This window comes from Gobius niger (genome assembly GCF_951799975.1).
Source record: "Gobius niger genome assembly, chromosome: 1".
NCBI classification, from domain to species: domain Eukaryota; kingdom Metazoa; phylum Chordata; class Actinopteri; order Gobiiformes; family Gobiidae; genus Gobius; species Gobius niger.
Window position 1 is genome coordinate 72,130,736 of NC_136852.1, and position 21,387 is coordinate 72,152,122.

General features: G+C 39.6%; 1 protein-coding gene across 1 annotated transcript in view; it reads right to left on the reverse strand.

The window, feature by feature from the left end:
• LOC306977861 (MLX-interacting protein-like) overlaps positions 1-19,868 on the reverse strand; it is a 47,513-nt gene extending 27,645 nt beyond the window's left edge. The window contains 2 exon segments of the mRNA XM_079576300.1: positions 1,690-1,796; positions 19,311-19,868. Coding sequence (XP_079432426.1) covers positions 1,690-1,796; positions 19,311-19,618 — 415 coding nt within the window. The 5' untranslated portion in view covers positions 19,619-19,868.
• Between the last annotated feature and the right edge of the window lie 1,519 nt (positions 19,869-21,387).

Here is a 21,387-nt window from a genome sequence, read left to right on the forward strand (position 1 = left end):
ATGCTTGTACTCATACTCGTACTCATTCATGAGGTCCCGATACCAGAAACCGATACCATTTGACGTGCGGCCAGCGCACCTACGAGGCGCAGCTACGAGGCGCAGCTACGAGGCGCAGCTCTCAGCTGAGGAGAGAAGAAGCAACAAACTGGAGAATTGTTTAGTGTAAATACAATAATCCACATAGAGCTGACTTTATTACAGACTGCGCTCTCTAAACCAGAGTCTGTGCTTTAACCAGAGCTTAATGTTGTTCGCGCTGCAGCGTCTGCAGTGTTTACAACATACAGGCTAACGTTGCTAACTCGCAGCTAGCAGTTTTGGCCATTCTGCGCCGTTTTAAGCCCAGGGGTTTATTCATCTGAAAAACTAACCCAGCGACTAAAAAGTCCACAGAAAATCCAAATTAAAGACATACAGCATGTTTATATTGAGCGAAAATGAGCTGCAGCAGAACAATGAAAACGCTGTAGCTACTCGCTAAGTTACTACAAACACTCGAGAAAATCCACACAGAGCTGAAGTAAAGACGAAAAGAGACCATTTAAGTAACATCTCAACACTATTGTTAAATAAAAATACATAAATGAATAAAGCACAGGCATTGGGAGCTTTTGGACATGGGCTTTTCTGTCTATGATGGACAGAGACATAAAAATAAAAATTATATTGAATGAAAATAAAAACAAATAAATAAATGGCATCAGCACAATTCTAATATAGCTGCTCTTAAATGTGTCGCCGACTTTACTTAAGGAAATGTAAATGAGTAAATTAACTAACTACAAACCAATCTGCTGTGAGAAAAGTAAGAACGTTGAAGAAAATGCCTTGTACTCGTATCGGTATTCGGTATCGGCGAGTACTTAAATCAAAGTACTCGTACTCGTATCGGTTTTAGAAAAAGTGCCAAAAACCATATAAATGTCTGTGTCCATAGAATCATGATTGGATTATAACTGACCTGCATCACATGAATGATCGCATTTTGAGGGACCATTTTCTAGCAGATCACTCCGCCGCCGCGTAGCTTATACAACCACGGAGCTGATGCTGCTCAAATATAAGGTATTTTAAATGATTCTATGGACACAGACATGTATATGGTTAGTCTGGTGTCATCAGTGATTTGCCTCAGGTGCTCTGTGGAGCGGGCCACACTGTTTTTAATGCAGGCTAGCTGATACCATAGACATGCACTAGCCTAGCACTAGCCTAGCGCCACGAAACTCTTCAAATATAAGAACTGCTTAACACTCTGGATAACTAGGAAATTAGACCCTATGTCAAAAATCCTGAAATCTCCCTTTAAATGCAGGTTTTTATACAGAACACAGAGCTTTACACGTGTCCTATTAGATCATCAACTGTGGAAAACCCACTGAAGACTATGAGGAAAATCAAAACACAAAACGGGAAAATTAAATAATGGTAAAAACCCTTTACTTCCCCGGCAGTGGGAAAACCGACCGTACCAGCCAAACCAGTAAACCACACACGGCAACATGACTTCCCGTTTACGACAGCGCTCACACAGGCTCCAGGTATTTCCCACATCACCATCTCTCCTGTTTGTGTAACACTGAGCCTCCCCCTCCCTGTGTAAAGCCGTCAGCGCCGCCGCCGTCAGCGCCACCGCCTGTGCTGGTTCTGGATACGTTTGTAAACAGAAGGTGGGGGTTTCCTTACACTGCATGTACCAGGCCCTCCATATGGCGTTGTTCAGGCGGATCTTGTCTCTCCACAGCAGCTTCAGCCCCTTGAAGTTCTTCCACTTGGGAGACACCAGCTTCCCACTGACGGAGAGAAGAGAAGAGCGAAAACAGAGGCTTTAGGAAACATTTCAGACTCCTCACGTCTGTCTGGTATTATCTGACACTACAGAGGCTTTGTGTCGCGTATCATGGGAGATGAACAGGATTTAAAGCAGTACTAAACAACTCTTCCCCCTAGAGGCCATTTTTTCACTTATTAATTGTCTTGGAGAGTAAATACTACGCTGACAGGAAAGGCGAAGGGAGAGAGGGTTACTGTGCATCCAATTATATAATGGATTTTTTTTTTTTTCACAAAAACTTTGCCGTAAATACTGTTTAAAGTGACGTTAGCCCGCAGTTAGCTTTGCCCGTTAGCCTGTTAGCTTCTTCTTCATGATTAGGGCTGCAGCTAACGATTATTTTGGTAATCGATTAATCTACCGATTATTTTTTACGATTAATCGATTAATCGCTTGGCTGTGAAAGGTGCATGGAAATTGTATTTTTTCCATTTTTTTTATCACATAGAGCTAAAGTGACGCCGCTTGAGGACATGTTGATGGAGTAAACTTAAAGTAAACGTTTGTACAAGGCTATTTGTGCTAATTCTGCTTTCTGATTGGACGAGACAAAGACAGATATTCATGAAATTTACAATGTACAAAACACTGCAGACCCTAACTTTAAAAACAAAGTAGGTTTTCATCCAAAATACATAATTTTCATGTCTTTTTTGCTCTACTTTAGTCTGTGTTTACTAGAAAACGATTAATCGATTACTGAAATAGTTGACAACTATTTTAGTAATCGATTAATTGTTTCAGCCCTATTCGTGATTTCATTAGTGTGTATTGGTGACTCCGCACCGGTGGCAGTCAAGTTGCAAACATGGTTTTCTGGCCAGAGACACCAGGGGGAGATGAAAGACCCTCCAATCATCCCATAAACACTTGTATTACCCCCACAGGGACTACGGAGAGGATTTATTAAGGTAAACACGTTACTTAGTACTGCTTTAATACACACGACTTTTGTGAATCATAACCTCTTAACCCCCGCCTGAACCGAGCACAAATCCTCCAAAAAGCCTCTTGGAAAGAGCGTCAAAAGAGCCACGAAAATGAGGATGAAAACGCAACAAAACATGACAAAAAACCCTAGAAAAACACGCTAAAAAAAAGAGATTAAAAAAAAAAAAAAAAAAAGACTTCAAAAATGTGATAAACGCAGCAACAACACAACCACAAAGTCAGTTTTGTAGCTCACATTGTCACTTTTCTTTTGCTCATTTTTGGCTTTATTGTTGTGTTTTTGTCACACATTTTTTGGCACTTTTTCATTGCTTTTTTGTCACATTTTTGTTACATTTTCATAATTTCACCGCAGAGAGGATCAAAACTATACATTTTTAAAACTTTATTATAAACAAACAGAAAAAACAATGTTTCCATTTGCTCTGATGTGTAAAAAAAAAAAAAAGGTGTGATAATATAAGAGCTATACTAACATTCATATGGGGAGTAAAAAACTTAGTTTGGCGAATATTTACAAAATTTGGCAGAAAATTCCATTTGGTCGTTCCAATCAAAAAAGTCAATGTGTTTAATTTTATTTGAGCCGTTTACATTTACATTTTGAAATATTCATATATTTAACAGAAATGAACTTTACTTTACATTATTTATACCATAAGGCAAGGGGAGGCAAGCTTTCTTGGCGGAGGCCGATTTTCTTCATTGTAAACAGACCGAGGGCCGAAGCCGCTGATTATTAGCCCAAAGTAAAGCCCAACACTGGAAACATCCATCCATCCATCCACCCATCCATTTTCTTCCGCTTTATCCGGGGCCGGGTCGCGGGGGCAGCAGTCTCAGCAGAGATGCCCAAACTTCCCGATCCACACACACCTCCTCCAGCTGTTCTGACCCTGAGGCGACACCAGGCCAGCTCGGAGACATAGTCCCACCACCGTGTCCTGGGTCCACGAGGCCTTGTCCCACTAGGACATGCCTGGAACACCGACCAGGAGGCATCCGGAACAGATGCCCGAGCCACCTCAGCTGCTCCTTTCGACGTGAAGGAGCAGCGACTCTACTCCGAGCTCCTCCCGGGTAACTGAGCTCCTCACCCGATCTCGGAGGGTGCGCCCAGCCACCCTGCGAAGGAAACTCATTTCGGCCGCTTGTATTCGCGATCTTGTCCTTTCGGTCATGACCCAAATCTCATGACCATAGGTGAGGGTGGGAACGTAGATCGATCGGTGAATCGAGAGCTTTGCCCCCCGACTCAGCTCCCTCTTCACCACGACAGACCGATACAGCGACCGCATCACTGCTGACGCCGCACCGATCCGTCTGTCGATCTCACGCTCCATCCGTCCCTCACTCGTGGACAAGACGCCGAGATACTTGAACTCCTCCACTTGAGGAAAGGACTCCCCACCGACCCGAAGAGGGGAAACCACCTTTTTCCGGTGGAAACTGGAAACATGACCATCTTAAATGAGATCAACGACTTAAAATTGCTTGAATTAAAGTTCTTCTATGTTGAATTTGAGTCGGTTTGAATTAATCCAAAATACAAATGCTATAGCGCCAATGGAACAAGAATCAAACCCACTTGAAATCAGACAAATCCTTGATTTTAACGTGAAATGACACAAAATTATCTGAATTAAAAGAATAAATACTACTAGAGGTTTTATCTCGTCTAAGACCAGACCAAATCTACTCAAACCTTAGATTTAGTCTCTTAATTTAAGTAGATTTATGCCATTTCTTCCTTGAAACGATGATTCTTTTTCCAGTGCTTCTTTTAAATGCCAGTGTTGTACATAATATATGACCTAACTGGGGGCAATGACAGTAGGGCTGCACGATATTGAAGTGACTTGCGATATGCGATACGGTTGTGCAATATCTCGATAACAATATTATTGCAATATTTCACCAAACACACTATGTTCCATTTTTTTCAGCAAATTGTGTCAAAAGAAGACTTAAAAATCAGGACCAAAACAAGAGTAGAATTTAACAAAGCTGGTAAATGTTCAATTAAAACTGAACTTTTACACATGATTTCAATGCATGAGTTTGAGTTTGCAAAAAAAATGGGTGGATCTCAGTCAAATGAAGGCTATGGTGATGTTGCGATATATTGTGGCTTCTCGCGATACGGATATTGCATCAGCTAATATCGCGATACGATATTTTTCGCGATATATTGTGCAGCCCTAATTGACAGTATTTCTACCTTTGTTTCTCCCATTTAACCCTAATAGTGTTAAAAGTACTCTCTGATTTGTGTGATAATGTTTCTCAAAATCATCTTGAGGGCCAGAGGTTCTGTGCTGGAGGGCCGGATTTGGCCCCCGGGCCTGACGTTGCCTACCCCTGCCATAAGGTTTCCAAAAATATATAGTTTAATTACACAACAATGGAAATCTAAACACAGTGAACCGGATCATAAAGGCGAACTGGAGGAAATGTGCTCGGTTCAGGTGGGGGTTAAGAGGTTTGAACTCAAATACATTTTATTCATTTTCTCAAATTCAGCATTACCCAAATCTAAACGCTTAAAGAAAAACCTCAAAAACACCATTCAACAAAAATGTGACAAAATTTCAACAAAAATGCGACAAAAATTCAACAAAAATGTGACAAAAATTCAACAAAAATGTGACAAAAATTCAACAAAAATGTGACAAAAATGTGACAAAAATGTGACAAAAATGTGACAAAAATTCAACAAAAATGTGACAAAAATTCAACAAAAATGTGACAAAAATGTGACAAAAATGTGACAAAAATGTGACAAAAATTCAACAAAATGTGACAAAAATTCAACAAAAATGTGACAAAAATTCAACAAAAATGTGACAAAAATGCGACAAAAATGTGACAAAAATTCAACAAAAATGTGACAAAAATGTGACAAAAATGTGACAAAAATGTGACAAAAATTCAACAAAATGTGACAAAAATTCAACAAAAATGTGACAAAAATTCAACAAAAATGTGACAAAAATGCGACAAAAATGTGACAAAAATTCAACAAAAATGTGACAAAAATTCAACAAAAATGTGACAAAAATGCGACAAAAATGTGACAAAAATTCAACAAAAATGTGACAAAAATTCAACAAAAATGTGACAAAATTTCAACAAAAATGCAACAAAAATGTGACAAAAATGTGACAAAAATGTGACAAAAATGTGACAATGTAACAGAAATTCAGTATATTTGAAAAGCTGTGGTCTGAGGTTTGGCAACTTCTTCAGTCATTACATTCTGACAGTTTCAGTTTGGAGAAGCAGCCACGACTCGAGGGTTTGTTTGTTTTTGTTATGGCTGCGAAGAGCGTCAGCCGCTGAAAAATCTAAACGCTTAAAGAAAAACCTCAAAAACACCAGAAGGAGGAAGTTGAGGCGGGGGGTTAAGAGGTGAAAGGCAGGAAGTGCTCGGCTCTGAGCTTCGTGCCTGAGCAGGACGCCGTACGGTTACGTAAACTGAAATGTGTCGACTTGGCGGAAAAACGGGGACATGTTTTAAAAACTGGGTCATGCAGTAAAATCAACAAACTCTGACGTGGTGTTTTCGATTCTTTTGTAAAATGTCTCTCACCGGCGGATCTCGCCTTTAAGCACCAGGAATGTCTGGTCGATAAACCAAAGGTGAGACGAGCAGTGTTTATGTCGAAGGCGAGAGGTTAATCTGTAACCGAGCACATCCTCACTTCGACATTAACCAAATTGAAAAAAAAGTCTGGAAAAGCAACAAAAGGCGACAAAAAAGTGAAGAAAACGCTAGGAAAAATCTTACATGAGTTTTGTAGGACTTGAACGAAGAGTTAAACTGGCCTATAGGCTGTGAGCTCCAGGCCAGAAGCTTTTAGATTTGGCTAAAGCTGCTCGGTTAAAGTTAAGAGGAGACGTTTTCACAGGGAATTGCTGCATTTGGGGAATCTCAGCCTTGGAAACCGGTGTCGCTCCGGCTGAAATGATTAGCAGGCACTTTCCCTCTTCCTGTTGGCCAGTATTTTACAAAACAATGGCCGCGCAGCTCTTATAGCTAAAGACGAGGCAGCAGGGCGCGCACACACACACACACACACACACACACACACACACACACACACACACAGGTTTATTATTAGTGCTCCGGTCTGTCCAGTTTGGTGTCATTTGCAGGGGAGCCAGGGGGGGGAATCCTCCACAACAACTGGCTCCTTATGCTGCTCCCTTGTAAACAGATGAGCCCTTTAACCTGCTTTTCAGTCATGTGATTTTTTTTTTTTTTTTTGGGTTATGCCGGCCATTTTGAATATTTTGAATACCGAAGACCTACAAAACTCCTCTAAGAAGATTATCAGCACTCTTTTGTTGCAAATGTGCTCGGTTCAGGCGGGGGTTAAGAGGTTAAACAAAATGGTGCAGCTCGAATCTGTGCTAAACCAGCACTGTTTTCAATATTGATCTGACAGTCGTGACCTTTATCAAATCAATAAAACCTACAGTAAAATCGCAGTCACAAGCCTCCTCTTAACCGCTTAACTCCCATCTGAACAAAAATGTGACAAAAAATCAACAAAAATTCAAACAAAAATGTGAAAACATTTCAACAAAAATGTGACAAAAATGCAACAAAAATGTGACAAAAATTCCAACAAAAATGTGACAAAAATGTGACAAAATTTCAACAAAAATGTGACAAAAATGTGACAAAAATGTGACAAAAAATCAAAGATGTGACAAAAATTCAACAAAGATGTGACAAAAATGTGACAAAAACGCAACTAAAATGTGACAAAAACTCAACTAAAAAGTGACAAAAATGCAACAAAAATGCAACAAAAATGCAACAAAAATTCAACAAATATGTGACAAAAATGTGACAAAAATGTGACAAAAATTCAACAAAATTTCAACAAAAATTCAACAAAAATGCAACAAAAATTCAAACAAAAATGTGAAAACATTTCAACAAAAATGTGACAAAAATTCCAACAAAAATGTGACAAAATTTCAACAAAAATGTGACAAAATTTCAACAAAAATGTGACAAAATTTCAACAAAAATGTGACAAAAATGTGACAAAAATGTTACAAAAATGTGACAAAAAATCAACAAAAATTCAAACAAAAATGTGAAAACATTTCAACAAAAATGTGACAAAAATGCAACAAAAATGTGACAAAAATTCCAACAAAAATGTGACAAAAATGTGACAAAATTTCAACAAAAATGTGACAAAATTTCAACAAAAATGTGACAAAAATGTGACAAAAATGTGACAAAAAATCAAAGATGTGACAAAAATTCAACAAAGATGTGACAAAAATGTGACAAAAACGCAACTAAAATGTGACAAAAACTCAACTAAAAAGTGACAAAAATGCAACAAAAATGCAACAAAAATGCAACAAAAATTCAACAAATATGTGACAAAAATGTGACAAAAATGTGACAAAAATTCAACAAAATTTCAACAAAAATTCAACAAAAATGCAACAAAAATTCAAACAAAAATGTGAAAACATTTCAACAAAAATGTGACAAAAATTCCAACAAAAATGTGACAAAATTTCAACAAAAATGTGACAAAATTTCAACAAAAATGTGACAAAATTTCAACAAAAATGTGACAAAAATGTGACAAAAATGTTACAAAAATGTGACAAAAAATCAACAAAAATTCAAACAAAAATGTGAAAAAATTTCAACAAAAATGCAACAAAAATGTGACAAAAATGCGACAAAGATGTGACAAAAATGTGACAAAAACTCAACTAAAAAGTGACAAAAATGCAACAAAAATGCAACAAAAATGCAACAAAAATGCAACAAAAATTCAACAAAAATTCAACAAAGATGTGACAAAAACTTCAACCAACAAGTGACCAAAAAAAAAGAAAGTGACAAAAACTCAACAATAAAATGACAAAAACGCGAGGAAAAAGATCAGTTTTGTGGGTCTTAGCTTTCAAATGAGGTGTTGCTCAGGCCTATAGCCAAAGAGGACAACATGCATTCGGTTTAGGCGGGTGTTAAGAGGTTAATATAACTTCCTTCTTCAAAACCACGCGGTCGGCCCTTTCCTCGCTCTCTGTGGACCCTTTGTTCACCATCAGGACGCACGTTGACTCTGCAAGAATCTCAAACTGCAGATTTTATTATCGTCTCTCCGTCCAGTGCTTTTTCGCAGGGCCTTGTTGTTATCACACACACACACACACACCAGGCGCTTTGTTTTTATTGTGCTGCGACACAACTGGCAACCGTCCCACCCCCGCGTTCCTTTCTAATAAGAGAACACAGCGGATACGAGAGGCCTTTAGAGCTGCATTAGGTCAGCTGTCGGGAGAATCACTGGACGGGGCAACTCCGGCCACTGCCAGGGCATATTTATACTGCGGCCAGGTGGGTGAGAGGACGCGACCCCTGTACACACTCGTGCTTTAAAGGGACAGTCACCTCCGGGAGCGAGATCCACACACTTTTCGGTGTCGAAATGTAACAGGAATTCAGTATATTTGAAAAGCTGTGGTCTGAGGTTTGGCAACTTCTTCAGTCATTACATTGTGACAGTTTCAGTTTGGAGAAGCAGCCACGACTTGAGGGTTTGTTTGTTTTTGTTATGGCTGCAAAGAGTGTCAGCTGCTGCCAAGTTAATGCAACTAAAAAGTGACAAAAAAGTGACAAAAATGTGACAAAAACGCAATTAAAAAAGTGACAAAAACTTGACAAAAATGTGACAAAAATTCAACAAAAAAGTGACAAAAATGCATCAAAAATGTGACAAAAATGTGACAAAAATGCAACAAAAAAGTGACAAAAATGCAACAAAAAAGTGACAAAAATGCATCAAAAATGTGACAAAATTTCAACAAAAAAGTGACAAAAATGCATCAAAAATGTGACATAAATTTAAACAAAAATGTGACAAAAAGTCAACCAAGTGACTAAAAAAAGTGACAAAATTCAACAAAAAAAGTGACAAAAATGCAACAAAAATGTGACAAAATTTCAACAAAAATGTGACAAAAATGCAACAAAAATGTGACAAAATTTCAACAAAAATATAACAAAAATATGACAAAAATGTGACAAAAATGTGACAAAAATTCAACAAAAATCTGACAATAATGCAACAAAAATGTGACAAAAATGTGACAAAAATTCAACAAAAATCTGACAAAAATTCAACAAAAAAGTGACAAAAATTCAACAAAAAAGTGACAAAAATGCAACAAAAATGTGACAAAAATGCAACAAAAATGTGACAAAATTTCAACAAAAATGTGACAAAATTTCAACAAAAATGTGATCTGAGGTTTGGCAACTTCTTCTTCAGTCATTACATTGTGACAGTTTCAGTCACAATGTGTCACAAACCCTCAACTTGAGGGTTTGTTTGTTTTTGTTATGGCTGCAAAGAGTGTCAGCCGCTGCCAAGTTAATGCAACTAAAAAGTGACAAAAACGTGACAAAAATGTGACAAAAATGTGACAAAAATTCAACAAAAAAGTGACAAAAATTCAACAAAAAAGTGACAAAAATTCAGCAAAAAAGTGACAATAATTCAACAAAAAAGTGACAAAAATTCAACAAAAAAGTGACAAAAATTCAACAAAGATGTGACAAAAATGTGACAAAAACGCAATTAAAAAAGTGACAAATATGCAACAAAAATGTGACAAAAATGTGACAAAAATTCAACAAAAAAGTGACAAAAATGCAACAAAAAAGTGACAAAAATTCATCAAAAAAGTGACAAAAATTCAACAAAAAAGTGACAAAAATGCAACAAAAAAGTGACAAAAATTCAACAAAAAAGTGACAAAAATTCAACAAAGATGTGACAAAAATGTGACAAAAACGCAATTAAAAAAGTGACAAATATGCAACAAAAATGTGCCAAAAATGTGACAATGTAACAGAAATTCAGCATATTTGAAAAGCTGTGGTCTGAGGTTTGGCAACTTCTTCAGTCATTACATTGTGACAGCTTCAGTTTGGAGAAGCAGCCACGACTTGAGGGTTGGTTTGTTTTTGTTATGGCTGCGAAGAGCGTCAGCTGCTGCCAAGTTAATGCAACTAAAAAGTGACAAAAATGTGACAAAAATGTGACAATGTAACAGAAATTCAGTATATTTGAAAAGCTGTGGTCTGAGGTTTAGCAACTTATTCTTCAGTCATTACATTGTGACAGCTTCAGTTTGGAGAAGCAGCCACGACTTGAGGGTTTGTTTGTTTTTGTTACGGCTGCGCAGAGTGTCGGCCGCTGCCAAGTTAAACAGGTCAGTTTTACAAAGACAATGACACAAGTTAAATCAGGACCAGGTTAAATTGAAATAAAATGTAGAAAATCACGACTCAAACGGCTCTTTTGTCCGTTTTAGTGACGATGCATTTGAAAGAGTTTGAGTTTTTTTTGTTACATTGTCTCTATAGTCTATATCGAGGTAGGCAACGTCAGGCCCGAGGGCCAAATCCGGCCCTTCTGGTTAGAACCTGTGGCCCCTCAGGATGTTTTTAATGATTTTGAAGATGATATTATGACACAAATGAGAGATCAAATGCCTGTGAATACAATAATAACTATAGTAATAACAATAATTTGGGGGGAAATGTGGCTCAAAATAAGGACAAAATGTGTGAAGAAATGGGGCAAAAATAATAACACAATATTGCAATAAAAAATGTGTTAAAAAATAAATAAATAAAAAATAAATTAAAAAAAAAGGGGGAAAATGGGGCAGACTTGGACAAGAAATTGAAAAAAAAGAAAAAATGGGGAAAACAAATCATTTTATTTGAGCTGAAACAACCAAGTCACTTCCTTTAATGCTGTCCCTTGACCAACAACATAAAAACTGTATTTTTCCTCGAGGTAACTTAACTTCGATACCAGTAGAACCTAAACTTTTTTCCCCCAATACCAGCAGACAGGTGTCATTTAACGGTAGCCCTAATCGTGTACATACAACGCTGGCATTTGTAGAAAATGGTGCTTTACTTTGGGCTAAAATTGGTCTTTTTACAATGAAGAAAATCGGCCCTTCACCAATCCCTGGTCTATATTGTGTTTTAACCCCCGCCTAAACTGAGCGCATTTTCTCTAGTTCGGCTTTACCCAAATCTAAAAGCTTCTCAACAGGAGCTTACAGCCTATACAGACGGCATCTCGTCATAGAAGGGGGCGTGGCTTCTCCGAGGGGGAAAATCTTTAGAGAAACACAATCCACGTTTTTTGCCATTTTCTGGTGGAATATGAACTTATTTATCACATAAATAAAGTCAAGTGTAAATCAGGCCCATATGGATATTTTCTCACAGCAGATCGTTCAGTAGAAGTGACAAAACGGCAGTTGTAGCTAGTCATTCGCTGTTATTTATGTATTTATGGGCTGTTGAACCACTTTGCTCCTCTCCATGTCTTTGTATCTTTACTATATTCATAATTCAGCGTTTGTTGAAGTCGTTTTTGAATAATTAGAGAAAGTTTACATTTTTCTCCAAATTGTTTTCCCCCTTAACTGTTTTTAAAGTTGACTTGTCAGGTGGTTTTGATTCAAAAAGGAAAAAACCACAGACCCCCCCCTACGCTCACATGCGCCGGTGAAAACACTGATCTGTGTCAGTGAAACTTCACTTGTGGTGATGCAGGTGATGTGGTGTCGCTGGTTAACCATCACTGAGACGTTCTGCTGCATAATCCTAACTTCAGTCACTCTTTGCCATAACTTTGCGCGTTTGTTGGGCAAAAGTTAAATAATTAACCTCGTAAACACATTTTCTCCTGTTCAGCTTCATGGGGCTGTCACACACTGATGATCGAGCCAAACGCTGCAAACACTGAACTTTAGTATTCATAACGAGTCTACAACTTATGCCCAACGACAGCCTAACATATGCATAAGTTATGTATAACTATAACTTATGCATAAGTTATGTATAACTATAACTTATGCATAAGTTATGTATAACTATAACTTATGCATAAGTTATGTATAACTATAACTTATGCATAAGTTAAGTTAGGGACGTGCACAGTAGAGATTAGATCGGGCCCAAAAAATCAAGCCCGACCCGACCCGACCCGAGCAATTAACGTGAATTGTCAGCCCGAACCCGAAACAAACCCGACGTAAATAATTATTTATTTAGGCTCAGATCGGTGCATCTGCACAGCAGCACCATGTTTGCGAGGTACGCGGCTACGCGCACGGCATACGTGCACGCAGCAGTAGCGCACATACCTGGGGGGGCAGAGACGTATGCGGCGCGGAGCAGCTCAATGTGTCTTGTCTCCTCTTTTCCGTATCTCTCTCTCCTCCTCCTTCATGTTTCATAAACATCGCGCTCTACAAAAGCTACTTTTTACGCAGTAACAGGAACCAAACTGCTTATTTATCCACTGTTAATGAAACGCTGTCCTGAGAGAAAGAGCTTAGAGTGATGTTCTCTGTGTGGCGCCGGTATCACAGCCTGACCACGCTGCTTAAACGTAACAACACAGCAGCACGTGCGCCCCCCCCGCACCTGCACCACCTCCCTCCCGGACTCCTCTATTTTATATTGCGTATTGCCACATTTTGTATCCAATAGACTCCGCCTATTGCATAGATTTTTATTAGAGATTATAATGACATTAATTTAAAAAAAAAAAAAAAAAAAAAAATTGAGCCCGACCCGACATTCGGGCCGGGCCGGCCCGAGATTTCCCGCATGAGAGTCGGGCTCGGGTCGGGCTCAATTTTTTTTTTTTTTTTTTTTTTAAATTAATGTCATTATAATCTCTAATAAAAATCTATGCAATCTATGCGGGAAATCTCGGGCCGGCCCGGCCCGAATGTCGGGTCGGGCTCGGGCCGGGCTCGGGCCTAAAATCTAACCTCTAGTGCACAGGTAGAGCCCCTTTTCCCTGTGCCCTTTAAGTGCCCTTCTCAAGACCTGTTTTTTTTTCCCTACCCAATATTAAGTATTGTTTATTTTATTGTAAATAAAAAAAATTGTTAATACAGTTTTAATGTTCAGCAACTTCATATCCGCCTCTCGAGCCGCGGCGGCGCTGACGCTCCTGATCAGTAAAGGGCAGCTGTGATGTCCCTGTGTCTCCCCCGTTTGAGGAGATGGTACAGCCCATCTCTGAGAGACGCGGGAGTAAAGTAAACAAAGTAAATTCGAGAACTTTATGAACGAGCCAGCGCGACATGACGGGATTATTAAAGGGAAAGGAAACAAAAGGGCCGTCAGTGCGAGGACGTCAGCGCATGTCGAGATCAGGACAAAGACAGCGGTGAGGAGGAGAGAGAAGGGTGAGGAGGAGAGAGAAGGGAGAGGAGGAGAGAGGAGGGAGAGGAGGAGAGAGGAGGGAGAGGAGGAGAGAGGAGGGAGAGGAGGAGAGAGGAGGGAGAGGAGGAGAGAGGAGGGAGAGGAGGAGAGAGAAGGGAGAGGAGGAGAGAGGAGGGTGAGGAGGAGAGAGGAGGGTGAGGAGGAGAGAGGAGGGAGAGGAGGAGAGAGAAGGGAGAGGAGGAGACAGAAGGGAGAGGAGGAGAGAGAAGGGAGAGGAGGAGAGAGAAGGGAGAGGAGGAGACAGAAGGGAGAGGAGGAGAGAGAAGGGAGAGGAGGAGACAGAAGGGAGAGGAGGAGAGAGAAGGGAGAGGAGGAGACAGAAGGGAGAGGAGGAGAGAGAAGGGAGAGGAGGAAACAGAAGGGAGAGGAGGAGAGAGAAGGGAGAGGAGGAGAGAGAAGGGAGAGGAGGAGAGAGAAGGGAGAGGAGGAGAGAGAAGGGAGAGGAGGAGAGAGAAGGGAGAGGAGGAGACAGAAGGGAGAGGAGGAGAGAGAAGGGAGAGGAGGAGAGAGAAGGGAGAGGAGGAGAGAGGAGGGAGAGGAGGAGAGAGAAGGGAGAGGAGGAGAGAGAAGGGAGAGGAGGAGAGAGAAGGGAGAGGAGGAGAGAGGAGGGAGAGGAGGAGAGAGAAGGGAGAGGAGGAGAGAGAAGGGAGAGGAGGAGAGAGAAGGGAGAGGAGGAGAGAGAAGGGAGAGGAGGAGAGAGAAGGGAGAGGAGGAGACAGAAGGGAGAGGAGGAGAGAGAAGGGAGAGGAGGAGAGAGAAGGGAGAGGAGGAGACAGAAGGGAGAGGAGGAGAGAGAAGGGAGAGGAGGAGAGAGAAGGGAGAGGAGGAGAGAGGAGGGAGAGGAGGAGAGAGAAGGGAGAGGAGGAGACAGAAGGGAGAGGAGGAGAGAGGAGGGTGAGGAGGAGAGAGAAGGGAGAGGAGGAGAGAGGAGGGAGAGGAGGAGAGAGAAGGGAGAGGAGGAGAGAGGAGGGAGAGGAGGAGAGAGAAGGGAGAGGAGGAGACAGAAGGGAGAGGAGGAGACAGAAGGGAGAGGAGGAGAGAGAAGGGAGAGGAGGAGACAGAAGGGAGAGGAGGAGAGAGAAGGGAGAGGAGGAGAGAGGAGGGAGAGGAGGAGAGAGGAGGGTGAGGAGGAGAGAGAAGGGAGAGGAGGAGAGAGGAGGGAGAGGAGGAGAGAGAAGGGAGAGGAGGAGACAGAAGGGAGAGGAGGAGACAGAAGGGAGAGGAGGAGAGAGAAGGGAGAGGAGGAGACAGAAGGGAGAGGAGGAGAGAGAAGGGAGAGGAGGAGACAGAAGGGAGAGGAGGAGAGAGAAGGGAGAGGAGGAGAGAGAAGGGAGAGGAGGAGAGAGAAGGGAGAGGAGGAGACAGAAGGGAGAGGAGGAGACAGAAGGGAGAGGAGGAGAGAGAAGGGAGAGGAGGAGACAGAAGGGAGAGGAGGAGACAGAAGGGAGAGGAGGAGAGAGAAGGGAGAGGAGGAGAGAGGAGGGAGAGGAGGAGACAGAAGGGAGAGGAGGAGACAGAAGGGAGAGGAGGAGACAGAAGGGAGAGGAGGAGACAGAAGGGAGAGGAGGAGAGAGAAGGGAGAGGAGGAGAGAGGAGGGAGAGGAGGAGAGAGAAGGGAGAGGAGGAGAGAGAAGGGAGAGGAGGAGAGAGAAGGGAGAGGAGGAGAGAGAGGAGGAGAGGAGGAGAGAGAAGGGAGAGGAGGAGACAGAAGGGAGAGGAGGAGACAGAAGGGAGAGGAGGAGACAGAAGGGAGAGGAGGAGACAGAAGGGAGAGGAGGAGAGAGAAGGGAGAGGAGGAGAGAGGAGGGAGAGGAGGAGACAGAAGGGAGAGGAGGAGACAGAAGGGAGAGGAGGAGACAGAAGGGAGAGGAGGAGAGAGAAGGGAGAGGAGGAGGAGAGAGAAGGGAGAGGAGGAGACAGAAGGGTGAGGAGGAGAGAGAAGGGAGAGGAGGAGAGAGGAGGGAGAGGAGGAGAGAGAAGGGAGAGGAGGAGACAGAAGGGTGAGGAGGAGAGAGAAGGGAGAGGAGGAGAGAGAAGGGAGAGGAGGGAGAGGTGGTGAGGACGTGCCTGGGTTCTGGACACTGTTGTCTGTGGGAGGAGCACAGGAACATGAACAGCCCAGTGGATTATTGTTATTTAAGATATTTTTGACAGATATTGTAAGTGTCGGCTATAGCACCTTTGCTTACTTATCTGTATTTGTGCTAATCTTGAGCGCAGAGCAATGTGATAGTACGTCGTCCTCTAAAGTCTAGTTTATTATTAGGTCAACATAACAGGACACGTTAATCAATGGCCTGTTAGTGTCAGTAGTTACAGAAAAATCACTTTTTTTTTGCGTGAGCGAGGCAGGTTGTTAAAATAGAACCTGCGGGGCGAGTAGAACCTGCTCCAGATGTGGCTGAAAAAAGAAAACCCTGACCTACTATTAGACATCACGACTGATGAGAAACTTACAGCTAACGTGTGTAAACGTAGGGCTGTGCAATTAATCGAAATTCGATTACGATTTCGATAACAATAAACGATTACAAAATTAGCATAATCGCAAAAAATCGATTATAATTTTATTTTTCAAAATTGTTTTTTTTTTTCAAAATTGTTTTTTTTCAAATAGTTTTTCACGTTTTTTATTTTTTTTAATTTTTGATTTTTGGATTTTTGTCTTTTTTTGCTGGATTTGTGTCAATTTTTTGATGGATTTTTGTCATTTTTTTGTCATTTTTTAATGTTTTTTTGTCATTTTTTGCTGGATTTTCGTCACTTTTTTGCTGGATTTTTGTATTTTTTTGCTGGATTTTTGTCACTTATTTGATGGATTCTTGTCATTTTTTTTGATGGATTCTTGTCATTTTTTTGATGTTTTTTTGTCCTTTTTTTGATGGATTTTTGTCATTTTTTTGATGTTTTTTTGTCATTTTTTTTGATGGATTTTTGTCATTTTTTTTGATGGATTTTTGTCATTTTTTTTTGATGGATTTTTGTCATTTTTTTGATGTTTTTTTGTCTTTTTTTTGATGGATTTTTGTCATTTTTTTGATGTTTTTTTGTCATTTTTTTGATGGATTTTTGTCTTTTTTTTTTGATGGATTTTTGTCATTTTTTTTGATGGATTTTTGTCATTTTTTTTGATGGATTTTTGTCATTTTTTTGATGGATTTTTGTCATTTTTTTGATGGATTTTTGTCATTTTTTTGATGGATTTTTGTCATTTTTTTAATGTTTTTTTGTCATTTTTTTGATGGATTTTTGTCATTTTTTTGATGGATTTTTGTCATTTTTTTTGATGGATTTTTGTCATTTTTTTTGATGGATTCTTGTCATTTTTTTTGATGGATTTTTGTCATTTTTTTGAGGGATTTTTGTCATTTTTTTGATGGATTTTTGTCATTTTTTTGATGGATTTTTGTCATTTTTTTGATGTTTTTTTGTCATTTTTTTGATGGATTTTTGTCATTTTTTGATGGATTTTGTCATTTTTTTTGATGGATTTTTGTCATTTTTTTTGATGGATTTTTGTCATTTTTTTGATGGATTTTTGTCATTTTTTTGATGGATTTTTGTCATTTTTTTGATGGATTTTTGTCATTTTTTTTGATGGATTTTTGTCATTTTTTTGATGGATTTTTGTCATTTTTTTGATGTTTTTTTGTCACTTTTTTGATGGATTTTTTTAAAGGCAACAAATAATCGTTTGAATAATCGTGATTTCAACTATGACAAAAATAATCGTGATTATTATTTTTTCAATAATCGAGCAGCCCTATGTAAACGGTCACATGACTTACTGTGACCTATGACCCACATATGTCATATTTATCACAGCTAAACTTTTCTACAGCCTACAGGCCAGTGTAACGCTTCATTTGAAAGCTAAGACCTACAAAACTCACCTGAACAGATATTTTTCCTCAGGCTGTTCTCACTTTTTAGACTTTTTTCCCCCATTGCTTCTTTGTCACATTTTTCCCATGTGACATCACCACATTCTAAAGATCCTATAGTTTATATAGTCCCCTTAACTCCTGAACCGAGCACTTTTCTCCAGCTTTACCCCAATCTAAAAGCTTCTGGAAAAAAGGTGTGAAAATAGCAACAAAACAGACGAAAACAATGATGGAAATTAGGGATGTCACGGTTACCGGTGTAGCGGTAAACCCCGGTAAAAATGTTGACAATAATAATTACCGTCTTGTTTTTGAAAAAATATGTTACCGCGGTGGATTACGGCGGCCCGCGGTGTCGGCAAAGTGAGCCTCATGAGGCGCCGTCTCATCTGCTGAAGCTGCCGCAGGCGCCTCTGTAGCTACAACCAAAACTAAACTTTCTCTGAGCTGGAATCATGTCCGACACGACAGCGCAGGATCAGCCTCAGAGACCGAGCCTGAAGTCTGGACATGTTTTGTGTATTTTAAGAAGCTGAAGGTAGGGCTGTGCAATTAATCGAAATTCGATTACGATTTCGATTACAACAGTAAACGATACAAAATTAGCATGATCGCAAAAAAACGATTATAATTTATTTTTTAATTTTTAGAAAAAAAAATTAAATGTTTTTTTAAATGTTTTTTTCAAATTTTTAATTTTTGTCACTTTTTTGCTGGATTTTTGTCTTTTTTTATGGATTTTTGTCTTTTTTTAATGGATTTTTGTCACTTTTTTTATGGATTTTTGTCTTTTTTTTATGGATTTTTTTCTTTTTTTATGGATTTTTGTCACTTTTTTATGGATTTTTGTCTTTTTTTATTTATTTTTGTCACTTTTTTGCTGGATTTTTGTCATTTTTTTGATGGATTTTTGTCATTTTTTGATGGATTTTTGTCATTTTTTTTTGATGGATTTTTGTCCCTTTTTTGCTGGATTTTGTCTTTTTTTGATGGATTTTTGTATTTTTTTGATGGATTTTTGTCACTTTTTTGCTGGATTTTTGTCACTTTTTTGATTGATTTTTGTCACTTTTTGATGGATTTTTTAAGAGGCAACAAATAATCGTTTGAATAATCGTGATTTCAATTATGACAAAATAATCGTGATTATTATTTTTTCAATAATCGAGCAGCCCTAACAGGATCAATAGTGATGTTTTTTTATTCTACTACTCTTGAAAAGTGGGTAAAAAGGGCTGAAAGAGGCAGATAAACTGAAAGTAAAAGTGTGCAGGCTCCTGGGGAACCCCTGGAACCCGCCTCCTGTTACCTGTACGCCAGGGTCATGCACTCGAACAGCTTGGTGAGCGAGGCGTCTATGGAGAAGTGGGACATGCTGGCTTTCCCGAAGTGGTACGTCTGGCACGTCTGTTTGTTGACAGTGTCGAAGTCGTAGCCCTTCTTCGGCGGGTGCTCGATGTGGGGCGACGAGACCATGAAGTGTCCGCTGTGGATGATCTGCCTGTCCGCGCTCCGCAGGGCCAGCTGAGGCTCCTCCGAGTCCGAGTCCTCATCCTGCTCCTGCTTGACGGGAGGACGGCGGTACCGGAGCCGCAAAGACGCCTCTCTAGTGTCCATGGTGCGCGCGACTCATCAGACAAATAGCTAACGTTAGCCCGCGAGCTACAACAATAAAACTCTCGCTTTCAGGAGTCGCGACAGCTGCGGCGCGCGAGTTACAGCCGCGCGGTTCTGTCCCGGGCGCGCGCGGGTCCGCGGGGGGGCATTCTGCAGCCGCGCTCGGTGTTTGTGCCCGGGGTAAAGTTGTTGGAAAGTTGAGGCTGCGGGGAGACCATGGGTATAAGTGAGGACCATAGATATGTAAGGGACGGCCATGGGGCGGCCCAGCTGCGAGACGGGACCAGGAAGTGCTCCCGGGAGCGCGGCTGTGATTGGTCAGAGTCAGAGCCCCACCTCCCTGGCCCCGCCCACCCACGGACTCAAAATAAAACTGTCTTTGGAGCGGAGTGCGGAGCCCCGAAAGTACCTTAACCTCTTCACTCCCGCCTGAACCGAGAGGAGCTTTTTCCTCACGTCATTAGATTTTTATTCCATCATTTTTTTGTTGGGTATTCAACTCATTTTTGTAATTTTTTTAATCACATTTTTGTCTTTTTTTTTGTCATTTTTTTGTAATTTTTTTCTAAATTTTTGTCTTTTTTTTGTCACATTTTTGTCATTTTTTGGTCATTTTTTTGTCCAATTTTTGTCATTTTTTTGTCACATTTTTGTCATTTTTTGTCATTTTTTTGTCCAATTTTTGTCTTTTTTGGTCATTTTTTGTCACATTTTTGTCATTTTTTTGTCATTTTTTGTCATTTTTTTGTCACATTTTTGTCATTTTTTGTCATTTTTTTATCATTTTTTGTCACTTTTTTTGACATTCTTTCGTCCATTTTTTATCAAATTTTTGTCATTTTTTTGTCACATTTTTGTCATTTTTTTGTCATTTTTTTGTCACATTTTTGTCATTTTCTTGTCATTTTTTTGTTACATTTTTGTCATTTTTTTATTGGTCATTTTTTGTCATATTTCTGTCATTCTTTCGTCCATTTTTCTATCAATTCTTTGTCATTTTTTTGTCACATTTTTGTTATTTTTTTGTCACATTTCTGTCATTTTTTCGTCAAATTTTTCGTCAATTTTTGGTCATTTTTTGTCACATTTTTGTCATTTTTTTTGTCACATTTTTGTCATTTTTTTGTCATTTTTTTGTCATTTTTTTCGAAATTTTTGTCATTTTTTGTCACATTTTTGTCATTTTTTTGTCATTTTTTTGTCACATTTCTGTCATTTTTTCGTCAAATTTTTCGTCAAATTTTTGTCATTTTTTTGTCACATTTTTGTAATTTTTTTGGTCAAATTTTTATCACATTTTTGTATTTTTTTTTGTCACATTTTGTTACATTTTTGTCATTTTTTTGTCAAATTTTTGTCATTTTTCCGTCAATTTCTTGTGACATTTTTGTGACATTTTTGCCACTTTTTCCATCAATTTTTCGTCACTCTTCTGTCACATTTCCATCATTGTTTTCGTCTCAGTCGCTATTTTCCCACCTTTTTTCCAGAAGCCTTTGGACTGGGGTAAAGCCAAACTGGAGAAAATGTGCTCGGTTCAGGTGGGAGTTAAGGGGTTAAAGAGCGGAGGGAAAATATCAGGCGCTCAAACTGCTTTTGTAAGAAATTTCTAGAACGAAAATGAACAATTGATTTTCCTCATCAGTGTCTGACAGTGAGTGGATTCACGAAACAGATACATTATTTATATCTCCAGGAGGTGGGGGCGTTCCTAGGAGGACTCAGGCAAACCTATCCCTAAAATGGCCGCCATCAGAGTTTTTACAGAT